The sequence below is a fragment of the Sander vitreus genome, chromosome 9 (assembly GCF_031162955.1).
Source record: "Sander vitreus isolate 19-12246 chromosome 9, sanVit1, whole genome shotgun sequence".
NCBI classification, from domain to species: Eukaryota; Metazoa; Chordata; class Actinopteri; order Perciformes; family Percidae; genus Sander; species Sander vitreus.
The window spans coordinates 21,552,793-21,568,589 of NC_135863.1; the positions used below are offsets into that span (position 1 = coordinate 21,552,793).

The 15,797-nt window shown below is 39.3% G+C and overlaps 1 protein-coding gene across 1 annotated transcript in view; it reads left to right on the top strand.

Moving 5' to 3' along the window:
* Positions 1-2,619, top strand: part of polrmt (polymerase (RNA) mitochondrial (DNA directed)) — a 54,065-nt gene extending 51,446 nt beyond the window's left edge. The window contains exon 21 of the mRNA XM_078259265.1: positions 1,721-2,619. Coding sequence (XP_078115391.1) covers positions 1,721-1,770 — 50 coding nt within the window. The 3' untranslated portion in view covers positions 1,771-2,619. The remainder of the gene's footprint in view (positions 1-1,720) is intronic.
* The last annotated feature ends 13,178 nt before the right edge of the window (positions 2,620-15,797 follow it).

Consider the following 15,797-nt stretch of genomic DNA (forward strand, 5'->3'; position numbering starts at 1 on the left):
TGAACAGTTTAACAGTTCCTCCCACATGTTAATGTCCATTTATTTTGAAAGGTACCTAAACATTTATGTTGGTACATTATCTAAAGTGTTCATGTCAACATAATTTTCTAGCTTTAGTAAGTTTTTTTTTTTTTTTTTGCATTCTTAAACTTTTTATGGTCTTTCCTCAATAATTCAGTCTGCAGCTCCAGCAAACGTCAGAGAGGCGAAGAGCACACAGAGTGCAGGACAGGGCCTCATCCAGAGCTAAAATTAGTACTCAAGTGGTGTATTAAAGTTCATAGAAATGTTACTGGTGCCCAGTGCAACGTAGGAAAGCTTTTTGCACACCTCTTTTGTCGGGCAGGTGCGTAGGATGTGACCAAAAGTAGCAGATCGGGAGCTTAGAAAGAGTCCCGCACACTGAACATTACGCAAGCAATAATTTATTTAGAAAATACAACATTTCGGTCTTAGACCTTCATCAGGTAAATTCACACATTCACCTCAACCATAACCTTAAATAGTTTGGTTGACTGACCAGGACCAATCAGATCCTACTCTTGAATGACATCATTCATTCACAAAGTGACACTCCCATCACGGACTGTGAACAGGAAAGGGCAGAAAAAATGCCACTCAGTACATTTAAAAACAATGGGTGATCAGACCAATTATGTTATAGGCTCATAATCAATGCATTGTCATTAGCCCAACCTTTTTCTACACTTAATCACACTTAATTAGACACAGTCCATTCAAAAGTGGATCATTTCACTGGTTAAATTACATTGTAGCAGTCCATGTGCACCTGTACAATGAACAATTCCTGAGGATAAACAAATAAGGAAAAACCTGAAATTAACATAACGTGATATTGAGATTAAATTCATCATTAAGGCCGTGGTGCCCAGTAAAACTAAAAAGTTGTAGCTAGTTTAAAAATTAAAGTTCCTGAGTTTGACCCACTTCAAAATAAACGTCTCCCTCTAATGAAGATTGTAACTCAGTCCTTTCACTGGACTCAGAATACCTCAGAACAAACTACATCCTACAGGTCTTAGCAGTTTCCTTAATTGATTTACCGCATTAATAAATAAATAAATAAAAATAAGATTAATCACTGTGCAAATTGCTAAATTTTGTATTCGGTACCAGGATAAATACACCTTGAGATGTAGCGTTTCATTTTCAAGGGTAAAAGCTTACAAAATACAATGGATGGCAATGGTAATGGTCAGTCTGTCCCCCACTTTTGTCCAGATTGAAATATCTTAACGACTTTTGGATGGTGTCATGACATTTTGTACAGTTGTTCCTAGTGCTCAGAGGATGAATATTTTACTGAAATATTTTGAAAAATATTGGATGGATTGCTGTGCAATTTTTTACAGACAATCATGTTGCTCCCAGGATGAATTGTTATATCTTTGGTAGTCCTCTGACTTTTCATCTAGTGTACTTTGTGTTTTGTGCTAATTAGCAAATGTTAGCATGCTAAAACACTAAACTAAGAACATAGTGAACTGAAACATCGGCATCTTAACATTGTCTTTCTGAGCCTGTGGGCATTTGTTGATGCGGGTTTGTGCCAAATAGTCATGTTAGCATACTTATCTTGTAATAGCGTGGTAATTTAAAGTTTGTTTATAGTTAAATCTGCAGTACATGCAATTTGCTTTCTGTAACTACTGTCCACAGACTTAAACCTGCTCTGACACCTCACCTCTTGCCTCTCTAGGTGATTTTGATCTCCAGCGGGTGAAAGAATCCACTTATTTCTTCAGCTGAGAGACTCATGAGGGCGATCCAGCGGAGGAAGATGAGTGGAATTGACAGAGTGCGGCAGGGAGGCTGCAGGCCCTTGGGTCCCGACTGGCTTTGTCTCCCTCAGACATCAGGACATTGATCCAGCCGCGCCCTGCCTGCCTCCCGGTGTTCAGGCTGGCTAGAGCTGCTGGAGGCATTAACACACAGTGAACCTGCCTGATTAACTGACTAGTAGGCTGATGAAACGGAGGGTGGGATACTCATCCAGGCGAAATGATGAGAGAATCAGCACCAGATGGGAATGTTAAGACTTCATTAAATGAAAAGTACTGTGTGTGTGTGTGTGTGTGTGTGTGTGTGTGTGTGTGTGTGTGTGTGTGTGTGTGTGTGTGTGTGTGTGTGTGTGTGTGTGTGTGTGTGTGTGTGTGTGTGTGTGTGTGTGTGTGTGTGTGAGAGAGAGAGAGAGTCATACTGACTTCATCACTCAGGAACACTTCCACTGCTTCACCTACAAACTGTAATTGCTAGTGATTGGTAAGCTTATGTGTGTGTGTGTGTGTGTGTGCATTTTCAAGCTGTGAAGACCTCCACAGGACGCTGACTTGCCTCTGTGACTATCCCACCTAATCATCGATCCATCACTTACTAGATGACAGGATGCTCTCTGGTATGATATTTAAACATTTTCTGAAGAAGAGACGTTTGAGAGGAAATGAAAGATGTACAGAAATGGGGGATACAAGAAAGAGAAATGTGAAGGGATGAGTCAAGGAGAGCTTAGATAGCAATATGTCCCATTGTACTCCTGAATCTTACCTCGGAGTGACTAAGCACTTGACAATTGCACTGAAATAAATGTGTTTCTTAAAATGTCTCCTTATTCATTCAGTGGTTCAAAGAAATGACTGGTATTCTTAGTGTGCTTAAATAGGACGAATAAGAGCCTGTTATTAAGTTATATCTGTATATTTCAATTCTATTGTGTGTCATGAGTTGAAGGCCTCCTTTTTAGATGCACAACAAAGGATTTGCGGGCTTGACTAATCAACTCAGATCTTATTTTTTTGGGCCAGTGCCGCATCTAGAAGTAAAAATAGCAGAAGTGCTATCTGAAAATCGCTGGAAACATTACAGCAGTTTCAGACAAAAGGTACCGTTGATGTTCAAAGGCAAATGTAGACTCAGCCAAACAAAGCTGGCTGAGGGACAATGTAATGAAATGGAAATAATCTTAGAGGGGGCATACATAGTGTGCTGATTAGACTGTAGATTTTCAGATGATTTGCATGGCAATCTCCATATGGAGATGCTCCTCATATTTTATGACGTGTATATGACATGACTTGCATTCAGTTTTTTATTTTATTATTTTAGTCAAAATGACCAATCACCTTATGACTGGATTTTACAGTTAACTATTATTTAAAGTGTGTTTTTCATGTGCTATGTGCTTTCTGTGAGTACCAGCCATTAATATTGCCAAATTACAAGTATATTCACACACGCTGTATCTTAATGAAAAGTTTGGAAATAGAAAGTTTTTATGTTTCTCGCCTGAATTGATAATAGGCTCTATAAGAGCAGACCTTTTACGGCACCAGAAAAAAATAACTTGGATTTAGTTTTCTAGTTTTGTATATTAAAAGAATACTTTAACAGTATGGGAAATACACGTTTTAGCTTTCTTGCTGAGCATTAGATGAGAAGTTACAACTCTTCTGTACGCTAAATATGAAGCTAGTAGCCACTTAGCGAAGCATAAACAGTTAGCAGAAGGAAATATGCTTGATTGGCTTTGTCCGAAGGCAACAAAATCCACCTATCGCTAATTGACATTTTATATTTTGTTTGTATTTCTGTATAAATGAGGCCAGCTGGTTCACCCCGTTTCCAGCAGTCACACCACAAAGTGACATTAGCTTGGTTAGCGGTGCAAATTACACCTCAAAGTTCACCACAATTTAACTTTACGCTCATTTATTTTGCCTCCTTGAGCAGACCTCTGATCGTAGCGATTCATGGCTATGCTGTTTTAAAGGAACACGCCGACTTATTGGGACTTTGGCTTATTCACCGTAAACCCCAGAGTTAGATAAGTCCATACATACCCTTCTCATCTCCGTATATAAACTGGGAACTATAGTCTCAGAAAAGCGAAGCATTTCTACTCTCTGTCCGGTGCTTCTCAGGTGCAAGTAGCAGTGCTTCGCCTTTCTGAGAATATAGTTCCCAGTTTATATACGGTTAGAAGATGTCTGTGTCTCATGTGACCTTGTTATTTGTACACACTGTGACTATACAAATCACAACATGTAAATAGGAAAATGTTGGCGTTATTTTGTCACTTATTCGGAGCAGTAGGCTAGTTGGAACCAATTACTTTCAGGATCTGTGCTAGGCTAAGCTACCGGTGGAGCCGTCGGAAAGAGCTACAACGCGCACGGAGATGAGAAGGGTATGTATGGACTTATCTAACTCTGGGGGTCACGGTGAAAAAGCTAAAGTCCCAATAAGTCGGCGTGTTCCTTTAAATACTGGTGTGTGCTGGCCTGTAATGCTAAACTAAGCTAACCTACTGCTTGCAGTGTAGACCTGAGAGTGATATTGATCTTCTCATGTAACTCAGGAAGAAAGCAAATAAGCATATTTCACATCACACTTATAAACAGTAAATTTCCATTCTTATTTAACCTTCCTTTTCTCAACTCAGCTGATAAAGCGAATCAGTTAAAGTGTCCTTCACGCTAAACCTGCCACCATCTAAATGCAAAGTCAAACTGCCAAGGTGGCCTTCCAGCAAGTGTCGGCCCAGCACGTCTCTCCTCTCCCCTCGTCTCTTTGAGGCCAGTTGTCAAGGACAGAGATCTTTTCTGCAAAGTGCTCTCAGGATCGCACATACTTGACACATATAACATTTCACAACTTAGCCTCTGATACACGGCTGAGAAAAAAAATGTACTGCACTATGTGACCTGAGCTCAACACCAAGGAGTGGTCATGGGTAGAAGGATGGATAGATGCTGAGGGTATAGCCTAAGTGTCTCAATCAATAGCTGTGACTCGTGCCAGAGGGACTGCTATATATTGGCTTTAAAATGCTGGCAGTACATCAGTTAAATTGGCAGAACATATAGAAGGGTAAGTGCGGAAGAGCAGGGGAACACATACAGTTAACAGTTTTTGTTGAGATGACGTGTGTGTGTTACCTACCGTTGACTTTGGCAGAGGGAGTAAATAGGATATTGAAGATGTCCTTACAGCAAAATTCTTGATGGGCCTGTCTCCGTTTCTCTGGGGTGATTCCAAGGATGTCTGTTGTTAAATTGGAGAGCTGCACTGGTCCAACCTGCAGTAATGGAGCCGTAATGGAGCTTGTAGCAGGAAATAGTTCGAGAGCTTCCATTACAGGTCCTCTCCAGAGATTATCACGTCTTGGTGATGATGGTTCTGTATTAGGAAAATAAATAGTGCAAAAGTGATGTGTTCTGAAAGTGAGTTCTGACGTCTCTTGAGAGAATAAAATTTTACTTCCTTTTTAAAATGTTGTTTTCCCCTTTGAGCCTACACAGTTTTAGCCTCTGTATATGTTGATGTCTCTTGTCCTATCAAGAGACCTCAACAAGTCATATCAGTGCTTAAAAGTCTCTGGACGTGCATCTAATATAAATTCAGTCTGTGATAATATTTAGGGAAGCCAGATTTAGACAGAATGTTTTTGTTCTTTACTGTCTTTCTAAACTCTACATTGTGTCATACTATAATTTTAGATTTTAAGAAGATGTTATGTAGTTAAATTGTCTTATTTAATGCTACAGTAGAAAGTAGTTTTGTTTATTGTGTGAATGCTGATTCAGCCAAATTCACAGTATTGTTATCCGATTTGTCCCTAAAATTTTCGGTCGCCTACTACTTCTGCATACTTTAAGATACAAAAACCATTCAAATATCAAATGTTCAGCTCTTTAAGGACCTTTGCGCTTGTATTTCTCCACCATTTATAGTTTTTAAAATATTAAGCTTTTTTCTTTTTACATTGAAAGTCAATGGAGCAATCTTTCAATCCTCTATCCAGCTTCTTCCACTTCTAAATGCTACTGTTTTTTGATATCTTTTACAGTTTTTGTGTTATCACTACTTAAGTTTAGTGGCTCTTTACTCATTTAAGCAATTGGACTTATACATATGGCTCAGTGAGCCTTCACATGATAATAGCCACAAGCATTCCTTCATTGACAGCCCTGCTTAAGGCGCTGACACACCAACCCAATTATCGGCCGTCAGACAGTCTGGCGAGGTCGGTGACTTGAGTCTGTTCGGTGTGTTCTGTGCTGTCGTCAGTCGGAGGAGCCGTCAGCGTTCATTTTGGCCGATTTGACTTGTTGAATCGGCCAGTGGGCAGTCGGCCTCAATGACCAATCTGATTGGTGGAGTGCTAGCCTTTGACTAGCGAATCAGTGCACGAAAAAAACGGAGCTGATAACGCCAGTATCTTCTTTTTACTAGCCATCGTATTTTCTTCCGTTCGGTGAGTAATGACAACAACGATCCTTCTTGACAACTATCAACACTCTCTGATGAAAACAATGACTGACGACAGCGTGCTCTGTGTTTACTAGGTCTAGAGACATGTTCCGTCATTTTAGGTTTTCATCTTTTGGGCGACAATACAGAATAGCGCCGCCTGCTGTTATGGATACGTATTACGTCACGCACATAATGTATGCTCAAGTCAGAGTTGCTTCGGTGTGTTCCGAGGCACTTTTTTGACCCACTCGGGGAGACAGGAGCTGACTGATCAGTCCGACCGCCTTTTCTGCCAACGGTCGGCCGACATTTTTGGCGGAAGCACAGAGTACGAGTTTTTCAAATCATTGATATGCCCACATTTTTAACAAATAATATATATCAGTTTGTTCGCAAATGCTTTCTGGTGGTCATGTTGAGGTCATTATATTGATACCACGTATTGTTTAAGCTTATTTCAGGCTTCTTCTATGGGAAGTGTACCAGGGCTCTTTCAGTTAATCTCAAATACATACTATGACTTTTTTATGACTTTTTTTTTGACATATTACACTGTAACTTTTTAATGACTTTTTTCAACATACTATACCATGACTTTATCACTTTTTTGACATACAATATTTAGACTTTTTTCAACATACCATACTAGGATTTTTTAATGGCTTTTTTCAACATACATAACTATGACTTTGATTTCACTGTTTTCGACATACCATACAATGACTTTTTTTTAACATACTATACTATGACTATGCTGTTACAACATACATACAACATAAATTCTTTGGTGGCACACTGGCTCAACAAGCAATGGTGCCAACAAGCAATGAGCAAGTAGTAACTGTAGACTCTGACCCAGCGTTGTTACTCAGTCCAGGCTGGCCCTTCTCACTTTTTTCGACAGACTATGACAAACTATACTATGACTTTTTTTATGCATTTTTTCGAAATACTATATTTTTATTTTTTTCGACAAACTATGCTATGACTGTTTTCAACTTTAATTTTGTATGTGGCATGCTGTCTCAGTGGTCAGCACTGCAGCCTCAGGCAACAAGTAAGTTGTCACTGCAGACTCTGACCCAGGTTCAATACCCGGTCCAGTCTGGCCCTTTTCATGATGTTTTTTTTGACATACTATGACTTTTTTCGATATACTACATGTTGACTTTTTAATGGCTTTTTTCGACATACCATAATATCACTTTGATATCACTTTTTTCGACATACTACACCAGGACTTTGATTTCACTTTTTTCGACAAACCATACTATGACTTTTTTCGACATGCTATACTATGATTTTTTTATTCCTTTTTAAACATACTATACTTTTAATGTGCTTTTTTCAACATACAATGCCATCACTGTTTCAACATATATTCTTCGGTTGCACATTGGCATGGTGGTTAACAGTGCTGCCAACAAACAATTAGTCGCTGCAAGCTGAGACCCAGGGTCGAAACACAGTCCGGGCTGGCCCTTCTCACAATGTTTTTCACTTTTTTCGACATACTATAGTATGACTTTTTAATGACGTTTTTTGACATACTATAATATGACTTTTTCTATAACTTTTTTCGACATACTATTCTATGACATTTTTATCACTAGAAGTCTCCCAGCTAATCCTGCCTTGTAACTGACAGAAGTTGGAGAAACAGCCTTTCTTTTACTGTCTATGGAGCTAGCTAGCTGACATGATCTACATCTGAGCTACTGCACACGTGCAAGTGCAATCAAATATAGTACAGAAGAAGAAGAAGAAGAAGAAGAAAAGAGGTCTCACTCTGTAGCTAAAACAGAGATCAGCTGAAAAGAGGATCTGCAGCAGTGAGAGAGAGCTGTGCAGTACAACAAAAATATGATGTTTTTTGAAAATTAAACCATGTAAACCTATTCTGGTACAACCTTAAAATACAATTATGAACCTGAAAATGAGCATAATATGGGCGCTTTAATGGTTTTTTTCGACATACTATACTATGACTTTTTCATCCCTTTTTTCGACATGCCATAATATGACTTCTTATCACCTTTTTTACATACCTATACTATGACTTTTCAACATGCTATACTATGACTTTTCCTTTTAAAAAAACTTTAGTTTAATACATTATTGGTATTATTCAACATTTCAATGAAGTTCTTACTAATTAAAACCATTCCCACTTTTCCAACTATTCTCACTACTTCACCTTCACAAGTATTTTCCGCAGGAAATGCATTTTCTAGTTAGCCTCTCTTGTTCTCTTTTGTTTAACATGGTTACCTTGCAAAGGTTATGTTCATTTTAACATTAGCTAATATGTGGTATATCTGACAATTTCAATACATTTTTAAAAAGTTGTACGTACTTACTAGCTTTTCCTAGAGCTTTCAACAGTCTTTATCAGTGGATAGAGTTTGCTGAGCTGTCTGCTGCTGCTAATGACTGGGGGATGAGGCTGAAATCTCTGGAAAAAGGCTAATAGTCATGGAGCATCTACACCTCCATGACATGTAAGCAAATTCCACCTGCCGAAGAAGACTTTTTGAAAGATCACTGCCTGTTCATATCACTAAGCTTCAGGAAACAATCAGAGAGCCTTGCATAGACACAGGACTTTCACCACTTTGATGCTCTACTTCATAAGGTAAGGCACTTCCTGCATATGGTTAAACTTAATTAAGGCAAGTGTGAGGATTAACTCACTGCTGTTGCCTGTATACATACCTCTTTTTTTGCATACCTTTCCTCTGGCCTGGAAGAGTTTTACTTACATCTCAATATTTTAGGTGTGACTTCTGCTGCAATGTCTTTGATTTGAATTGTGAATTGTGTTGTCTTGAGAGTGAAAGCTTAGTTGGTAACAACAGCTAGTGTCCGTTCATTGTGGTTTAGTGTGGAGTCACGTTCTTCATCCAGGTTGTCTGTTTTCTGCCGACAACTCGATGTGATTCAAGTGGAGGCTTGAAATTGCTAGTAAGTGTGAATGTGATTGTCCTATCTGTGTTACCCTTGTGTTATAGCGTGGGTTGGGGGGTGTTTCCCTGTTTTCCGCCCAAAGCATGCTAGGATAGGCTCCAGCCTATCATGACCAGAAATGGACATAGAACGTGCAGATTATTTGGCATGACAAACATGACAAAATGTTTGCTCATATGAAATGTGATGTGTCACATCAAGCGTAGACTGTAGTGTGGGGCTTTCAGGGAGATCTTCATTCCAGCCACAGGATCATCAGAAAGGGGATGTTATGGAAGTGTTGGTCGCTATCTGTCAGGCATACCAGAGCTGGAAGCCACTCTTAGATAGCTGACCAATCATTCTCACTGAGAGCACTTTGATTTCCCTGCCAGGCTCCTGGGTTCTTCTGGGCTATCTCCTGCCCCGTGGCTTCATGAGTGGCCAGCACTCAGCAGCTCTAGCAGGGGGGCAGAGTGTACATACAGTCCTGGAGGGAGCAAGTGGGGCCAGAGCTCTCTTTCTCTGTCAGCCGGGGAGAGGAAGCAGGAGGCAGCCCTGTGGAGAGGGTGCGCTGGTGATTGGGAGAGAGAGACAGGTGGTACAGTCTTGGCAGGTGTGTGTGTGTGTGTGTGTGTGTGTGTCAGTGTGACCTTTATTCTGAATGACAGGGAGTGATTAGGGGTTGATTCTGGTGATCTGGTGCCTGATGCAGCGATGCTTCAGTGAACTGGACCTGCTTAGAAGAATGTTTTCAGAGTCCTTTTTTTTTTTTTTTTTAAAAAGAGTGTCTTCCTTCAGATGTTTAAATCTAATGTATGCAACAATATAACTCTCTAATATAACTCTTTAACATACACAAGTGTTTCAAATATTTTTTGTTTCCCCTTTGGAGTCCATCTTTCCTAAGTGTGCAGAGAAAAGTCTGGCAGCCTGACCAGCAACAATATAAGACGATCATTATCGTACATCTGGCAACAGCTGATGGTGTCGCCTGCGACTCAGCTTGTCAAATTAGAACCATTGAAATAATGGACGTAGCATCAGTGATGTCACCCATTGGTTGGGGGACTGCCATTTTGAAGCCATTAGTTTGCATTTTGGTCGTCACCATCTTGGTATTTTGGAGCCAGAAGTGACCATATTTGGACAAAAGGGTGGAGCTGGAAAGGGTGACCGCTCTAGCCAGTGTTTATGGTTTTAATGGCGCTGCGCTTCGCTAAAAGCCAAATAGGGAAAGTTGCCAATTTTCAACCCTTCTGATGCAGGTCTTAGCTGAGCTTTACTGGTAGGGATATGTGGACCTCCGGGTACTGGTGCCGTTTCGTCAGCATGTACAGCAGTACACAGAGCTGTTTCATCATAGGCAGACTCTCTCTTAAAGTGCCCATATTATGAAAAAAACACTTTTTCTGGGATTTGGAGTATTTCTTTGTGTCTCTGGTGCTTCCACACGCATACAAACTTCGAAAAAAATCCATCCATGCTGTTTTGAGTGAGATACGGTTTCTGAATGTGTCCTGCCTTCAGTCTCTGGGTGAGCTGTTCAAAATTGGCACAGCTTGTGACGTCACAAGCCGAAACGAGCTGGCTAACCGCAACCGTTAGCTCGTAGCATGCTAACACTAATGCTAACGCTAGCATGCTACCTCGTTCTCAATAGCAACACACACAAGTAACACCATAATCTACAAAAGAACTACTTCCATGTGCGCCCTCATTTAGAAGTCTCCCAGCTAATCCTGCCTTGTAACTGACCGAAGTTGGAGAAACAGCCTTTCTTTTACTGTCTATGGAGCTAGCTAGCTGACATGATGTACATCTGAGCTACAGTGCATGTACTACACACGTGCGAGTGCAATCAAAGATAGTACAGAAGAAGAAAAGAGGTCTCACTCTGTAGCTAAAACAGAGACCAGGTGAAAAGAGGATCTGCAGCAGTGAGAGAGAGCTGTGCAGTACAACACAAATATGGTGTTTTTTTGAAAATGAAACCATGTAAACCTATTCTGGTACCACCTTAAAATACAATTATGAACCTGAAAATGAGCATAATATGGGCACTTTAAGTTACCAGCTAACGCTAGCGCTATCTAGCTAGCTTGTTTGGCAGAATGGTAGTCTATATCGACGACGTTCCACTTCTGGGATTGTTCAGGTGCCGCCAGAAATTCCGCTGGACGTCCCTCTATTTAGGCCGGATGATCCACACGTTGCACGACTAAAACAACTTATGAACGTACACGTTCCACCAAAACAAGTTCCTTCCCAAGGCTATTTTGCAGAGGCACCGTCATTGTGTCCGTCACTTAGCACTGCCAGAGATGATTGTGATTGGTTTAAAGAAATGCCAAAACGTTTCAATTACCTTTGATGCAGTGAGCACACAGTGAGGGTCAAAGTTTAAGATGAAAACAAGTTAACGGCTATTTTAGTGTACACAGGGCCATGGATACGCTTTGCTAAGCCTCAGTCATTGATTGACAGCTCTACGTTTTGCCACGCCCCTAAAGCACCCCCTCCTTTATTGTCAATTTAAAAATAAATTTACAAAATGAACATCATGCTGTATTGAAGAAGACTGAAACTAGCAATTGAGACCATAAACTCATTAGGAAACTGTTTATTGAGTTAATAAATCAAGTGAGAATTAGGGTAATTTCCCTATAGACTTCTATAGAAAAGGACTTATTTTTGGAGTCAGTGGAGTCACCCCCTGCTGGAAATTAGATAGAATGCAGGTTTAAGGCACTTCACATTGGCTTCACTTTTCAGGCTTCACCTGTTTCAATAGTCAATCACCTGAAGTCAGCTGGCCAAGTCTTTCAACTGTTTTGGATGGAGGCAGCCAATGGGCGCGAGAGAGCAGTGAGGGTCAATAGGTTGAGCGAGCTGGAGAGTTAAAACAAAGCAGTGAATCAGAGAGTGTGTTGTAAACTGACAGGTTTCAGAACGCTTCAGACCGACACATTTCAAGTAGTTGCAAGTTTCAGCTTGTCTTGTCGCAAATCTTAAAATATTGACAACTGCACATAAGAAGGGTTTAAAAAAAAATGTCACATTTTATAATGACAGCATTCAAAAACCATGTGAATCCACTATTCCACACAAGAAATATTGCAATCTTTTACTGAGTTTGAAGGGTATTTTTCTAGTGATAACCAGGCATAAAATCTGATATTAAATGAAAACAATCCATAACAAAGATTCAGAGGCCATTGCAACTTTGACACATAATATCATGACTAACAGAAAGCAGAAACTTTCATCGTCACATCTCTTTATTGCATTAAGATGCTTATTTCTATTAAGAATATGCAAAATTATCATAACCTGTTTGTGCCTTTCCAATATGCTAACCCAAGATTATTTGTCTAAACATGAAGCAGTGGAATCAATCTGTATTCAAATACAATTTATTTCCCTTTTTACATGTACTGCAGTGGGATGTAATTGACAGTGATGTTTGTATTGAGGAGCTTGCATTTTCATTACAGCCACACACAAAGAATATAGTACATGTATGTGGAGACTACAGTATATGCTAGGCACTAGGTAAGCACAGTACATGTTATGGGATGTGACAACTGTAGAGTGGCTCAGAAAAAGAAAATCAGGTATCTGACACAGAAACGCTTGTACTGCACTGTTCGAGTCTGATTTCACAGACAGCGACTGCCTTGGGTGGCCTGTTTGATTCAAGGGAATTCATGGTTACTGGTGAAGATCTCAGTGCACATTATCCAGCCTACATTAGTCTGTAGTGTTTAGGATTGGTTTTGGTATTGGTGTTGGTTTTGTATTAAGTCACTGTATTATTGAGTGTCACTAACAGGTCTAGGACCTGAGAAAGAAAGCAAGAAAGAGTTAAGCCAACAAAAGTCAGGAATGTAAAGGAAATAAATTAATACAGAAGGCTTTGATATTGAATTGTATTATATCTTGGTAAATACAGAAACAACCAATATAAATTCTTTTTTTTACATATTTTTCAGTGTTGCTGTAGTCGTTATCGTCCAATAAGAGAGAACTAATCTGAACTCATTAGTGTGAATAAGTGGGTTGGGTGCCAAAGTTAGAGACAAAGTCACATCATCGCTTAATCCAAATAAACAGCCCTTGTAGGTTTTTAACCACTCTGAATCTCCATGCTTTACAGTCATTGATAAAGCCAAAAGACACACTGGAATGGTAAATAGTTTTAACTGTGAATAAGCTGTATCGTTAGAATATCACAGAAAAATTAGGAACTATGAAGAAAGTATTTGAAAAAAAACATTTTATAGCACAAAACTTGGCAGCTGTGTGTGTGTGTGTGTGTGTGTGTGTGTGTGTGTGTGTGTGTGTGTGTGTGTGTGTGTGTGTGTGTCTGTGGTGCGTGTGTCTGTGTGTGGGTGGTACAGACATCATCCTGAAAAAGTTGAACAGCTGTACTGTTGTAACATTTACATAAGACTAAATATGTTTGTAAAGTTGCAGAAAGAGGGAAAAGTGCATTTACAGAGTTCTGGGCAACATGCTAATTAGATGTCAAAGGTAATGACATAGAAGGTAAAACAAATCAAAAAGCAGCATTGGTCAAAGAACCAGGATTTGCAAATGGACTGAGGAGTGAGATTCGAAAAATGAATAAACAAATAAAACATACACAATAGAAGAAACCATGCAGGCCTCACAGCAGCTGGCACAGGATTATATACAAACTGTGGGTAGCACTGTGAGCGACTGTAGAAGAAAAAGTTATACGTCTTCTGTAATGCAAACAGATTTGTTCTGTTTTAACTATATGGGTTCATACCAGATAATAATATGCATTTTGTCAAAGATTAAAAAGATATTTCATTTTCAAACATTTTCTTTATGTCTACAGTTACAGTGAACTAGGCTAAATAAATAAATAGTCTGGTTTACATAATGATGTTTACACATAGAAATAGCAACCATGTCAATCACGTTATTGTCACTAAAGAGCGCAGATTGAAAACTAAATATCAGTTCAAGTTCTTCCAAAAACAGACTTTAAGCCAATTCTCAGTCAAGTTTGGGAAATGAATCCAAAAGGTGAAATATTGCATCTCCATCAACACCTTAATGACACAACAGAACTTCATCTGCATAGAGTGGCCACTTACTCTTTTTCAAACCATTATTGCTGTTAATATGACTGAATGGGTTTAGTGTAGTATTCTCTGATTAGCACGTTTAGTTAGTGTGAATAATTCAGTCTTTGACACGTCGTTCATAGCTTAACATTTTTGAAACCGCATACAAAAGTAAATTTGGTTCCACTCTGATCATTCTTCAGCTTTTATTTAAATTGTGTGGTTGTTTGGGATCATTAGAGTTACTAATATCTGCCTGTGGTGTAGGTTTAGCTACTGACCCTTTTTTGCAATTCATCCTGCCGCCTGCATTCCTCTACTGTGTGCATTCTAAAGAAGTATAAAAGTCTATAAACTTATTTAGTTCCTAAATGCATTTCCTGTCCTAAGACAGTGCCTCCAGGACACAATGTGAAGTTCAGTTAAACACTATTCTCATAACGAGCCTCTGTATTAATAATTTTTTCAAGCATCCAAATAGGTTCCACAGGGCATAATTTGGGCATAAAACAATAACACAACAGACCTCAAAAACACTGTTTAAAAATACTTACAAACCTTCAACTTTTTTTCCCGGTGATGACTCTCAAGGTGGATAACAACGCAGGAACTGAAACTAAACAAAATGAAAATGCAAAATGATCATAGAAGAAGAACTCATTATTGGCTCTGAATAATAAAATCCAATCAGAGGAGAATAATAACAGTCCCAAACACACCCGAGGGATTCCAATTTCCACTCTCATTACCCAGTAATGGTTCAGGCATTAGTCAGATGAGGTGAAAAAAATGTAAGGTCCAGAAGAAAAGGTTCCCTTTATAATGCTTTTGGTCACAAATCAGTAGCAATCCTTATTGAGGCATTAATGACAGAGCCACACTGCAAAATACATCCTGCAAAGTATCTGCACTGTCCTTGGATGTCGATCAAAGCTGTAGCGTTTACAGTAAGGTTGAGTTTTGTGGGAGTTTCATGAAATGACTTTGGCATAGTGACACAATGCCCAAACTGCTACAAAAAATGTGAGATTCATGGTTAGAAAATAATTAATTTATATTTTGTTATGCCACTTAGGGGAACATAAACGGCAAAACAAGCTGACAGCCCTGACATATTATTACTTTATCAAGTTGTTATGGCAGACATGTTGGCAAACAATCTGATACTTACATATCCACTACACACAAGCAACATTATAGTCCCACTGGAGTCATGTTTCTGGCCACCTATCTCTATATATTTACTTGCCTTTTAGATCTGGTTCACCAACTCCTGAGAAAGATATCTGGTTCTTTAGCTTGCTAAATGTGTAGGTCACACATAATGGGTTTAAGGGAGAGTTTCTGCTGAAAACTGCTGCATTTTGCTACTGGAAACAGGGTTGAGTGATACAGTAAGACTGAACTGTACAGAAAATCTGTTGGCTTTAAAGCCAAAACAATGAGCTAAAGAAAAGCCAAAAAACTCTATAGAGA